This window comes from Spermophilus citellus, assembly GCF_964194105.1.
Source record: "Spermophilus citellus genome assembly, chromosome: 11".
Classification (NCBI taxonomy): Eukaryota; Metazoa; Chordata; class Mammalia; order Rodentia; family Sciuridae; genus Spermophilus; species Spermophilus citellus.
Window position 1 is genome coordinate 84,188,512 of NC_138192.1, and position 13,270 is coordinate 84,201,781.

General features: G+C 34.0%; 1 protein-coding gene across 2 annotated transcripts in view; it reads left to right on the forward strand.

Annotated features, from left to right (window-relative positions):
• Nucleotides 1–13,270, forward strand: part of ITGA4 (integrin subunit alpha 4) — an 83,459-nt gene that overhangs the window by 18,988 nt on the left and 51,201 nt on the right. Inside the window, exons 3-10 of one of the 2 annotated variants that reach the window (XM_081262465.1) lie at nucleotides 2,002–2,108; nucleotides 2,200–2,329; nucleotides 4,368–4,435; nucleotides 5,664–5,793; nucleotides 7,032–7,117; nucleotides 7,927–7,989; nucleotides 8,078–8,215; nucleotides 11,452–11,563. In XM_081262465.1, coding sequence (XP_081118591.1) covers nucleotides 2,002–2,108; nucleotides 2,200–2,329; nucleotides 4,368–4,435; nucleotides 5,664–5,793; nucleotides 7,032–7,117; nucleotides 7,927–7,989; nucleotides 8,078–8,215; nucleotides 11,452–11,563 — 834 coding nt within the window. Of the gene's footprint in view, nucleotides 1–2,001; nucleotides 2,109–2,199; nucleotides 2,330–4,367; nucleotides 4,436–5,663; nucleotides 5,794–7,031; nucleotides 7,118–7,926; nucleotides 7,990–8,077; nucleotides 8,216–11,451; nucleotides 11,564–13,270 lie in introns of those variants that run through there. The other variant, XM_081262466.1, reaches the window with a different exon arrangement.

Sequence of the window (13,270 nt, forward strand, 5' to 3'; positions counted from 1 at the left end):
TCAACATTCTCTTTTTTTCCTCCCTACTTCCCTCTTCCCCACTCTTCACCTCTCTCTTGCTTTCCTTCCTACCTTCCTTTGGTTCCTATATTGACCACAGAAACCTGTGTCTTCCTGGACCCTGTGCTTTATGAAGGCTTGACTTCCTTCCTGTGCTAGAAGCAGACATTGCTAGGTAGCCCAGGGTTCTTTTTCCAGGCCTGTCCTTAGTCTCCATTCCATTTAATCCCCACTAGAAGCCATTACCAACGAGTGGGAGTTGTCATTATTCTCCAGGAAACCTAGCCAGAAAACCATGATCCGCATTCCCTTCTAACAGTGTTCCTGACCATCACAACACCTGGGGCAGCCAGGCCTTCACCTGAACCCCTGACTCAGACTCTCTGGAGGAGTGGCTGGGAATCTTTCTTCAGTTCAGCTGTGCTTAAAGATAGCATTTCTCCTGAATTATGTTTTGGAGGTACACAAGTGTACTCGTAAATATCTTCCCATTGCTTCCCTTGCAAAAATCTCTCCTACCCAGGAGATTTAGTGCACATTGTTTCTCTTCCAAAATATTAGCCTTATCTATGTAGATATTCCAAGTGTGCCCTGGATGTTGTAGTTAAGGGTCAAGGTAATAAGGTTAGAGAAAACATTTAATGATATAGAGAAGGATATAAAGAGTTTCACTATAGATGTGCAAAACTTGGTACCTGGTAACAGTGTTTAAAATTAAGTAAACAAACACAAGTCCCACATCTGTATTCAAATTTATCCTAATGTATTTATCTGCCATTGGAATTGAGCACAGATGAAATAAAATTGTCAAGAGTCAACTAAGAGAGATGCAATTAAGTAAAAAAAAAATCTGGTTCAGGTGGACAAAGAAGGTTCTGTGTTAAAATTAGGAACAGAAGGAAGGAAGATAGGAGAGAGGAGTGGGGAGGAAAGGAAAGCAGGGAGAAAATACTATATCTTATACTTCCCTCAAATTACTTATTTAGAATCAGTTTAATAAAAGTTCTAATAGGATCCAGCTACGAATGAAGTCATGCAAATAAATGAAAAAAGATTATCACTGAAAAAGAAGATCACTTTTTATTTATGGTTTTAGAAGTAGGAAGTAGCACATGCATATTTTATCTAGATTTGAGCCCCTAGCTATTTATGAATTTGCCTAAATGATGACTTGGGAAGACTTGGGAAGGTTTTTTTTTTATACTTAAAATAATCTAGCTTCCCAAGTCTTTTTATCTTTATCAAAAACATGAGTTACTTTCCACTAAATGTGAGACATAGAGCAGTTTGTTTTAAATTGCTGTGCATTATTAGTATGCTAATTGTATGTTCCACTTTGTGCATGCTCAGTCATCACTTTCCGGATTCAATAAACTGTGTCTTAATTGCTGAGAACCATACAGGAAACATTTTACAAAGTGCTCTGGTAATGTTGCTTATTTCACTAGATAAATGATTAAAACTAAAACTAAAATGCAAAGTCTTTTCCAGGTATCAAACACTGCAGTTGTGTTTGTGGTAACTTTGCTGGTTTTTAAGTGGGCTTCCCCCCAACCCATATCATTAAGGCTGTTTCTCTATCAATTGGAGGTCATTTCTTTTTCTTGTCTTTTCACTTATGTATTTATTTTTTGATTAGTGCTTCATACATTTACATAAATATGGAATTCATTGTAGTATGTTTATATATAAACGTAGCATGATTTTGTTAAGTTCCTTTTTCATTTTCTCCCCTTTCTTGTCCCTTCTCCCAATTGGAGGTAATTTTTACAATTCCTTCTTGTATGAGAGAAGAGGTTATTGTTCTCTTGCTTGAGAGAACAATATGTTAGCACAGAGTTGACTCACATTTACCCCCAAACTATGCACTGATTTTAAGAGGAGAGAAGCAGTTGAAGGGAAAACATTGGGGATGAGTGTCAACATTTATTGTCTCTGCTCTTGTACAATAACATTGTTTTCAAGACAACTAATGGAAAAACTCCTGTTCAAATGCTCTAGGTAGCCCTCATGGAGAACCTTGTGGAAAGACTTGTTTGGAAGAGAGAGATAATCAGTGGTTGGGTGTCACACTTTCCAGACAACCAGGAGAGAATGGATCCATTGTGGTAGGTATTGAAATTGGCCCACTGATCAATTCTAAAATCAGATATCATGGATGCAATTTTCACATAATTTGTTCTACTTTTATTTTATCAGGCTTGTGGGCATAGATGGAAAAATGTATTTTACATTAGGAATGAAAATAAGCTCCCTACTGGTATTTGCTATGGAATGCCTTCTAATTTACGAACAGAACTGAGTAAGAGAATGGCTCCATGTTACCAAGGTAAGGCATAATTTTGATATCAACTAGATCAAGAGAAATAAGTGAGAAACTTTTTTTTTTTTAATTTTCAGATTTGGAAGTTTAGCAAGGAAGATGGAAGTCTTTGAATTATTTGTTGTATTTTAAACTGTTCAAAGTATTCCTTTACTTTATCCAATAAAAGGTAGCATTAGTCTTCACAATTGCACTTCTTGATTTTAGAAAAAGAAATTCTACATTTCAATTTGAGAAATGATGAAAGCTAGTTTGTAATTACCCACTTTTGCACTAAATTTATTTTCAATTCATTATAAGTGAGTATGATGCCCAGCAAATATTGAATACTTTAAATTATAAAATTACATTTAAAAAATCTGGTTGGAAAAAAAAAGAGTAGTTTCTTGCTTTACCTCAAGCTTCCAGCAGTAATCAAAAGGATCCAAAGCATAAGTGTAAGCATTTCCTTCTCGTTCACCATTTCTTTTTTCCCCTCCAGTTCATATGTATTCCTTGAATAGCAGGAGAAAGATCTTAAGTGTGAAAGATCTTTCCTGTGGGATTTCTATTTTATAGGTATTTTACATACAGAACTAGAATATAACAACTGTGGAAAACAAAGTGAGGGGCAAATGTCAACAGACCATTTAAAATGGTATCTATAGGTACCTGGCTAGTTCAGTCGGTCAAGCATTAGACACTTTAAAATGGTATTTGCAACAAAACTAAAACTCTAAAAATATATCTTTACAAAAACCAAGAAATACCAGGAAAAAACAAGAAATATGAATGCCAATTTCCAATTTTTCTAACTGAATAAACAAAACCAAAAACCTAGCATCTAAAGAAAATTGGTATTAACAGGAAAAACTTAGTACGCCAAGTACTTATTTCAGTTACTGATTCTGATGCCATTTGAGATCTTTCCTTCCTGGAATTTGATGTCATGGAGAAGTTTATATTATAAATATTTCTATTTTACCTGTGGACACAATAAAATAAAAAAGAAATATTCTCTATTATACAACTCAGTCTAATCATCTGTATATTCATTACCTACCCTCTGTTGTCTGTTATGATTTACACTTTTAAACATTTTCATAGTAGAATTTTAGTTTTGCTTAGATATATCTAGCCACATTTTACCCAAAAATTCAAGATGGTATAAACCTAAAACCATACCTAAAATTGTAGAGTACAGGATCAGGTAAGATATGAAAAGAGTGATAAAAATCATAGCAGCAAATGGTAATATAAGTGCCATAGCAGCTTCTTTAAGATTTCTGTTATCAAAACTAAAAAGAAGATGTTTCCCTGATCCTTCTTTTCATAGAGAGAGGTTCTTATGTCAGTTCTTCAGAAGAAGCACAGCTGTGTCTCTTTCGTGAATTCTGAAAGCATTCATTCACGAGGGCTTTGTAGCTAGACACCTTCCATCTCCCTACAGGTCTTGAATGTTTCAGCTGGGAATAATCTAGGAAACAAAGACAAAGTTGCAGTAGTGAGTGAATCCAGAGATCGATGAGGACTATATTTAATATAGCATATATTAAACAGCATGAGGACTATATTTAACATAGCATAGCATGTCCTATAAATTTGCCAAGAAGAAGGATTTTGGTTGCTTTAGTCACACACACAGAAGGTCCCTATGAGGGAATGGATGTGTTGATTTGATGAAGCAACCATTTTACCATGTATGTGTATGTACATCAGAATATAATGCTCACCTTGAAATTATAAGTGGAATGTGGGCTCAGTTACAATGCCTACTTCTGCCTCAGATACTTGCTTGACAAATTTTCTAGCATATGCTTCATCTTCTTCCCATGAAGAAGAAGCACCAAGAGATGGGTTTTTATTAACATTTCATGGTGATATTTTAAAGATTAATAAAAGATTGTGAGATTTTTAAATTACATTAATTACTATTAGTTTTAATGAAGTAGTATGAAATGTATAATTTAAAAGGCATATTTGTAAGTATGTCCAAGAAAAAAATTATGGAGGGTTATGTTTTTATCTTAAGATGTAATACTGAATTGTTTGTATCTCATTTTAGATTATGTGAGAAAATTTGGAGAAAATTTTGCATCATGTCAAGCTGGAATATCTAGTTTTTATACAGAGGTAATAATTCAAAAATTAACTATTATGAATGATTACTTTTGGACCTTTAATTCTTCAGAAAGTTAGAGGAATGTTAGGCTTTGAAGTAAAAATTCTGTAACATCTTAATAATGTCTCTTAAATTATATTACAACTTGACTTTTACTGCTAAATATTCATACATATTTAGATGGCTATAACACAAAAACCAATTAAGATTTGTATTAAAGAATATTATTTTCATCTAGAATTTAATGAAAATCAAAAGTACCAAGTTATTTGTTTTATTAACTTAGGTATTGAGAATATCCATGTATTAAAGTTCTAGTTAAGGGGAAAAGAAGTGTGATTCCAAGATTTTCAATTAAAATGATAATAGTTAAGAAATTTAAGAGTTTAATAATGTCCTCCTAAATCAGATATATTCCCAAACTCTTATTCTCCTTCTAAAATTTGAGGGTGTACTATGATAGATCACAGTTATACTTCACTACTAACTCTCTCAGTTTCTTTTAAAAGACCATTATGCATGCATAAATGTTTTTTGACTCCATGGAGACCAGGCTGTATCAAGTTTGGGGCTAGCAATTTCTGGACATGTTAACTATTAATAAATGCTTATACTGCTGTCTTTAGTTTATATGTAAGTTGACTTTTTAAAGTTCATGATCATTTGTAAAATCTAGAAATATGCTATATCAGTTTGATCACTGCAGGTTTCAGAATAGAATGTACCAGACATAGTCCACCTTCCTTCTGTTGGAATTTGCCTCAATTCCTGTTTAGTCCCAAATTCCAGTGGACTAATTTATTTCCTAAGCCAGCATCATGAAGGAAATCATCAGTGGTCTTTTGCAAATTGAAATAAATTAAGTCTTGCTTTTATTCTCTGGCAGCACATGATTATTTTCATAATGAGCATTAATGAATTATGTTCAATTTTCTTTAACAGAAACCACATTACCTTTCTCTCCAAAGCTTACTCTAGTGTTCAGTGATTCTATCTTTGCTTTTTAAAACCCACTGATAAATGTGAAGTGAGAGTTGCAGAGTTTCTTCTTTGAAATTCTTTTAGGTGGGAATCTGTTAGCTTCTTTGGCTTTCCTCTGATGTTTTTGGTAAAATGTTCATATTTCAGAAATTCATTCTAAAAATATATTCTCTTCACTTTTATAATCTTGTATATCTGGAGGAGGTTTTGGGTGGTAACATTTAACTTTCAAGTGATGATAAATTTTTTTTCTTACAGGATTTAATTGTGATGGGAGCCCCAGGATCATCTTATTGGACTGGCTCTCTTTTTATCTACAATATAACTACAAATAAATACAAGGCATTTTTAGACAAAGGCAATCAAGTAAAATTTGGAAGTTATTTAGGTACTGTGAAAATTGACAAACTCTATCTATACCTAAAGTTAGTAGTAAGTTCAAATAAGGAAAATTGTTCAGAAACTCTCTGAAGGACACATTCTATGAAACTTTAGTTAACTTGATGTTTTACATTGACATTTGTGACTCTAGTTGTCATGCTAGAGTTCTTAGACTACAATTCCTGGCTCTACATTAAGTGACTTTGCAATTCACTTTTGGAAACAGATTTGTACTTTTATGAGGTAAAGTGATTCGAAAGGTGGTCTCAGCTGAGTGCACACTATATCCTAGAAACTTTTTGTAAGACTTGTATCTGAGTAAACTCACTTAAACACATGTATGAAAATGTTAAAGCAGTTTCTTGAAAGACCAAATGAAAGCCAACAGTACTGTCACCAGCATTTTGGATAAGGGGTGACATTATGAAGCATCATCTAAAAATTGCTCCTTAACCTTTGCCTTCCGTGAGTTCTTAGATATTTTCCAGAACGTAACTATTTTTATCATTGTTCTCCCCGTACTCGTTATTATTTCATCAGTCAGTGGTCAAACAGTTTATCATCTGTGTTTCTACAGAAATGCAAAATGTTCTGGTGTTAATTCTCATAACAATAAAATAAATACTTTTCCTGTAGATTCTTAGAAAATAGATTTGCTTAAACTGTATATGCTTCAAATTTGAGCATTTTATACTTGGAAATAATTACAATAAAACAAGTAGTAACTAACCCTCAAACCCATTCACCAATAATTTGTCATTTTCTTATGATTGAAGGATATTGTGAAGTATTATAAGAAATGCAATTGGATATTATGCCTTTTATCACATAAAAAATCTTACCATTAGTGTTATAAATCACCACAGTAGGAAGATTTCATGGTAAAAGCTGAAATTTAGGAAGATTATTATTCAAAGCTTAAAATGTTTTATATCCTCTCCAGTAATTCAGCTATCATCCCAGAAGTTAATCTCTGATGCTAAACAGAGACTAACAAACCAAATATGAAGATAATATTTTCAATTTCTAGAACTTGAAAATATAAACCATATTATTAGTTTCATAACACATATATCAAAATTGCTTGAAACATAATAAATGTTGTATTCAGCATTATGCTAAGCCTTCTTAATGTTCTGCTTCATACAGTTGTATTGAATTTGGTCTCATATTTAATTCTCTGAATTAGTGTTTATTTAACTCACTATAAATGATGATCCTCGTACTTTCTCCTGTTTCTTGAAGGATACTCAGTTGGAGCTGGTCACTTTCGGAGTCAGCATACTACTGAGGTAGTTGGAGGAGCCCCTCAACATGAGCAGATTGGTAAAGTAAGAATTCCATTTCTATCTTTATTTCTTCACAAAGCTTCAACTGAATTGCATGAGGCAATATGATATCAAAGGAGGAATTGCAAAAATTCTAAGGAATAAAAGATTAGAAATGATGAACAGTATATTGTATTAATGGGATTTGGGAAAGAGATATGGTTTTAGAAGAAATCTAGCAGAAAATCTTTAAAGAAAATTATGTAAGTTAAATGAGGATTTTCTCATAAGTTAATAGTTTGTAATATAAAGTTCTTGAAAGCTGTCCAGGGAATACATTTACTGGTTAACATTTATCCAAAAGAAATGGGAGTCAGCTACATGTCCTTTGCTAAGACCAGAAGAAAGAAGAAAATGTTATTTTGATTCATTTTTGCTTCGTAACTATGTAAACATTGCTCACTCAGTTTTTCTGAGTCTTAGCTTTGAACAGTGAAGCAAACAATATTTTCTGTTCCTTCTATGGGATCAGTAAGATAATTTCTGGGGTCACTTTTTTTAAGTGAGGCACATTAATGTGAAAATGGATTCCTAAACTTTTTCTTGTCACTAAAATGTTTTTATTTATTTATTTATTTATTTTTATGGGTGCTGAGGATCAAACCCAGGGCCTCAGATGTGCTAGGCAAGCACTCGACTGCTGAGCCACAATCCCAGCCCCTAAAATGGTTTTATAAAAATTTTGAAACTACGCTTTTTTATATTTGAACAACTACATGTTATAAAAAATTGCTCTTCAAATAAGTTGCTTTTTTTAAAGAGAAACTTTGATATTAGTATAAACTTCCCTAATTCTTTCTCTAATTTTGCAGGCATATATATTCAGCATTGATACAAAAGAGCTAAACATCTTATATGAAATGAAAGGTAAAAAGGTAATATATCTCTACCTTTGGTATACCAGAGGCTTTTTTAAGTACTTGCTTTTTTCTCAATGACTGGGTATGGTTTACTTTGGGACAGCTTGGCTCATACTTTGGAGCATCTGTCTGTGCTGTGGACCTCAATGCAGATGGCTTTTCAGACCTCCTCGTGGGAGCTCCCATGCACAGTGCCATCAGGGAGGAAGGAAGGGTGTTCGTGTACCTCAACTCTGGTTTGGTATGTATGATTGCCTGCAACTGGAAGCCACATGTGAATTACCACTAAAACTGAAATTCTTCTTATTCCAAGATTTTGAGACTGTAGATTCTTAGGCTTATTGTATTGACAAAAATAAAAAATTTTAATACTGTCTAAAAGACAAATGGAACATGGTTCTGAGTGGCCAGCCAATTCATTTGGATACCCCAGAAATATGACATGAATCAGTATGGAATTTTTCCATTCACAGTGAACACACTGTATACTTGAAATTTCATTTAGTTTTATTTTGACACAAATCTAATTCAAAAGAATGATTTTTGTATAGCCTTCAGAATGTGGACTTTTAAGTGGTTCTATAGTTAAGGTCTTTTTGATTCAAGAAATTATAAAATATTACTGGAAGTAGAAGATAAAAATTATAAGTTTTTCATGATTTGAAAACAATTAGAAATAAGATGTTTTGATACAATGTTAATGCACAATTTATGGAGATAATGTTCTTGATAAGAATTTGAAATTGTCATGATTTATTCCAAAGTGGATATATTTTTTAAATAGGTGATTAGTGACTATAGTTAAATTTTAAATCATAGGCAGTGTGTTAGAATAGAAATTGATGACTTGATGTTTCAATTTGAAGAGTTCTGCTGGTCTTATCTTGCCAGCCTTGCTTCTTGACATTAAATCAAAACAAAGAATTGATAGGGCCTTAATGGGACCTTCTTGGCCTGTTCCTTTGATTTGAAAACAAGCTCAGACTTGTGAGAAAATTGGTTCATTTCTTAGGGCACATTGTCTTTCAGTAGGATTCAAAAAAGTAAAATCTGTTTCAAGAAGGTACTTGTGCCCTTGTTTAATCAATGGCTTCATAGCACTTAATAAGTTCCTATTCTAAGTGTCAGACAAAGATCTGTGTAATTTGAGAGAAGACACTCAAGCCTTGTAAAGCAGGGAGAATCTCAGAGCTCAAGATAAAGAGTAGGGAAGTTACACACTGGGATTTCATAGGCTGTGTTTAAATCTAAATTTAATAGTGAAGGCATGCCATGTATACAATGATCATTAGAATGCATTAATAGTGACTCCAATTTTTCTTCCATAGACATTTCACATATCAATAAATGGTCTTCCTTATGCCCACTACATGTTCATGCTGCAAATGTCTCTCTTTATGACTATTTGAGGAAAATTTAAACAGTAGCTCAATACTCCTAAAATAAAGTAACATAGGAACTCTTTTCCCGTTGAGATTTTAAGCAAAAATCCTTTCCTTAAAGAGCAAGGGAGGACCCATGCCCACTAGGCCACCCTCTTACCTGGAGGTCCCACTCTTGAACAATTAGTAATTGGATTTGGCTTCTAAATCCTCTTATATAGATGAGCCTACCTTTGTTACTGTCTACCCTCCTATGTCTTTGAAGTGGCACTAACCACTAAGTGGCATAACATATTTATTTATCTGGTTTGCTATTATCTATTCTCCTGGAGTACAGACACTCTGTAGAGAGGAATCGTCTGTCTTATTTATGTGACTCTTTCCCCGGGTCCTCTAGTCAAGTAGGTACTCCAAGATTATTTTTGAAATGAACTGGAGAAAGAATGACACTTGAATGACTCTGTCTTCTACCTACTTCTACTAAAATAGCTCTTGGGTGTCTCCAGAGAACCCGTGGTCACTGCTCTCTGTGACTGGAGAATACTTAAGGGTGATAGTTACTTCAGAACTGCACTGTCTTATACATGTATCTTGTCTGTCCTCCCTGGACCCTGCTCTCCCTTCTATACAAGTTAGCATTTCCCAGAAGCAAACAGTTTTACCCCTCCTATGATTTAATCCCTCACTACTTTGATGTCAGTGATTGCATCTATAGAGATCTTTACATCCTCTTGGTTTGTTTAGAATAAAATAAATGACATTTGTGAATATCTGGAATATAACAAAGACCATAAAAAGAGCTGAGAATAATCTTAGTCCTGATGCCAGGACCTCAGGATCTGGTGAGGACATCAAACATTGGATAAACTCAGTTGAATGCAACGTGGCAGATGGCATGTTGTAAGTACAAACAAGGTGGAACAAGCGATTCCCTTTTGGATCTATAATGCTTCACAGAGGAAGGAATATTTGAGTGAGACAAGAAAAGGAATTTTTCACTTAGAAACTGAAAGGTGAAGGACACATCACAAGAGGAAGATTATATGTGTTTAGGGAATGACTAATAATAGATTTGCTTGAGAAGAGGAAAGAATTTATGATGAGTGGTACACCTTTTTTTTCTTGAACACAGGGGACTAGGATGATCAGAGTTTGCAAGAGAACTGGTAGCTGTTCTTACAACAGCTCATTTTTACATGTCTTACTGAAATAACTCATTTTCTAACTTCTGAGGTATCAGTTGACCAATCCATGCTCCATTGCTGCTGGGATCAGTTTCCAAAGGCCAACTTGAGTCATGTCACTAAACTCAGAAACCTCTCAGTGGCTTCCTATCATTTACTACTGTGAGAGTGAATTTTCCAACACAATCAAATTTCTATACTGTAAGGTTGAAATATGTTGCTATTTTGGTCTCATTCATTATACTATTCATTAACCAGTTATTATAGCCAAATCCTTTGGAATTTGGGTTTTATTCATAGTTTTTTCTATACATCAAGTTTATACCTTTATTTGGGTAGCTACTTAGCTTGCCATTGTCTTTAGGAAATCTCTTCTAGATCTTCTTTTCTTGCTGCTCATTATTGACATTCTGTGCTTGCTTCAGTTAAGTGTTTTTTCTTGACTTCTTGCTATTGCAAAGCAGTTTGTATTTCCAAATCGTTTGCATGCTGCACTAAGCCCTCTCTATAATTGTGGGTTTCTTAAGGAAAGAGAGAGCCTTTGAAATACACACTGCCTTGTCCTCTTTCACCTGTTCACTCTGTACTGTACATTGTCTTTAGTAAGAGCTCAATAAATATTTGTTAAATTGAATTATCCAAATGATTTATTGAATTTTTAAAGCGAGGGATCATGAGTTTGACAAATTTTTTTATGTCCTCTGAGCTCTAATCATACTATTATATGTGTTGACATATTCAATAAATATTTATTGAATTGAACTGAGATGTGTGTACTAAAGCTCAGTCTGTAGTTTGTCCAACTTGTTTGACACATTAGAAAAAAATCCATATCCAATTATAGCAGTAAATCATGTGTAAAGTTGTCAGGGAGTGTTACGATGACACCTTTTCTCTCCCTTCCTATCTAGGGAGCAATAATGAATGAAATGGAAACAGTGCTCATTGGAAGTGACAAATATGCTGCAAGATTTGGAGAATCCATAGTTAATCTTGGCGACATTGATAATGATGGCTTTGAAGGTAATTAAAAGTATCTAATTTGGTATTTGGTTTCCACTTTCAAATAGTTCATGGGCTGGAATATGATTAGAGCATTATAGTGTTTGCCTTTCTCCTGAAAATGGAGCCAGAATGGTATGCTAAGTTTTTTTTCTTTTCCTTCTTAGTGTTACATATGACTTCCTAATTGTCAGTTATTGATCTTTTGTTTTGGTTTGTTTTTAGGGTACTCAACCACTGAGCCACATCCCCAGCCCTATTTTGTATTTTATTTAGAAATAGGGTCTCACTGAGTTGCTTAGCGCCTTGCTTTTGCTGAGACTAGCTTTGAACTTGTGATCCTCCTGCCTCAGCCTCCAGGACCACTGGATCAATTATTGACCTTTACCATTATTAATGATGATATTTAAAATATTTTACTTCACTGATTCTAAGGCACCATTGATTATAAGTTGCATTATTATTTTAGCTGCCCCTGAAAAATGCTGCCTAATAAACTGAGACACCTACTACTTTTCGATTTTAAGAAAAATCTCCTGATTTCAGAAATAAAATGTGCAGGGGAAAATTGCTTGATAAATCATTGGACCATGGTATTTAACACTTGGTGCAGTAAAGACACCAACCAAACCCAGCAGAGCCTGGCTGCAGGGCTGGGGCAGATCCCCCAAGGCCCTGTTATGCTGGGAATTTCCTGCTCCACTGCTGCCTTGTGGTAGGATTTGGGGAATTCCAGGAAAATGTCCTGAGCACTGGTGAGGGTCAATTGGGAGGCTTGGGGACAATGGCTGTTTACCAACTGCTACTGAGGTATCTCCATAATTAATTATACTGTCTTAACTGTCATGTTATCCTGTATGTCAGCCCTGTTATTGAAATATCATATTTCACTGCATAATCATCATAGCACGTTAACATATATTCACAAGTATTCTGTGCATCCTAATCTTGCACCAAGCACAGTTTAGTAATAAATTATTTTTTATTAAAAATAATTGCTCAGTTGTTTTTTTTTATAAATCACATAATGGTCATACCCCACTCTTTCGCAAAAAAAGAAAAAAAAATGGCATTAAGTCTGTGATGACTTAATACAGGTACCTGCCTCTACCAGTATTCCCTTTGCTTTGCTTTGCTCTTTTCACTCTAGTACTGAGTGGTGGCCAAGTCTGTAAAAATTGTGCATACAATGATGAATGAGTTTGAAAGGAGAATGCACAGTCTCCAAGCCACTAGGTCTTTTCAGGGATCAAGATTAAGTCTTCGTGATGTAGTCATTAACATTATTTGGTTATATGAGGCTAAAACTTGGTTACTAAAAATAAGTGAGGGAGTTTTGTGTACTTACCTCAATTTCCTCTTATACATAAATGCTACTTTAAATGTTTAAATGCATAATTCTGCAAAAAATCAGTTATTGAGTACAGTATTGAGTATGCACCATAATAAATGAAAATGAAGGAAGTACTGGCACCTTTCTTATAGTTATATAATCAAATTAAAATAAGGCATAAAAGTAAATCTCATTTGTGGTGAATTAAGGACCTTACTTAATAAAAATCTATAGATGATGCTATGTTAATGCACCTTAATATTTTATATGTATCATGAGATAATGGTTCTTTTAAAAACAAAAACTACCTTTTACTAAATACTAAGTTATGATTCCTCTACAACTTGTTTTAATTGGTACATTCAAGGAAGGCCACTCCCCATTTGGAATATCCT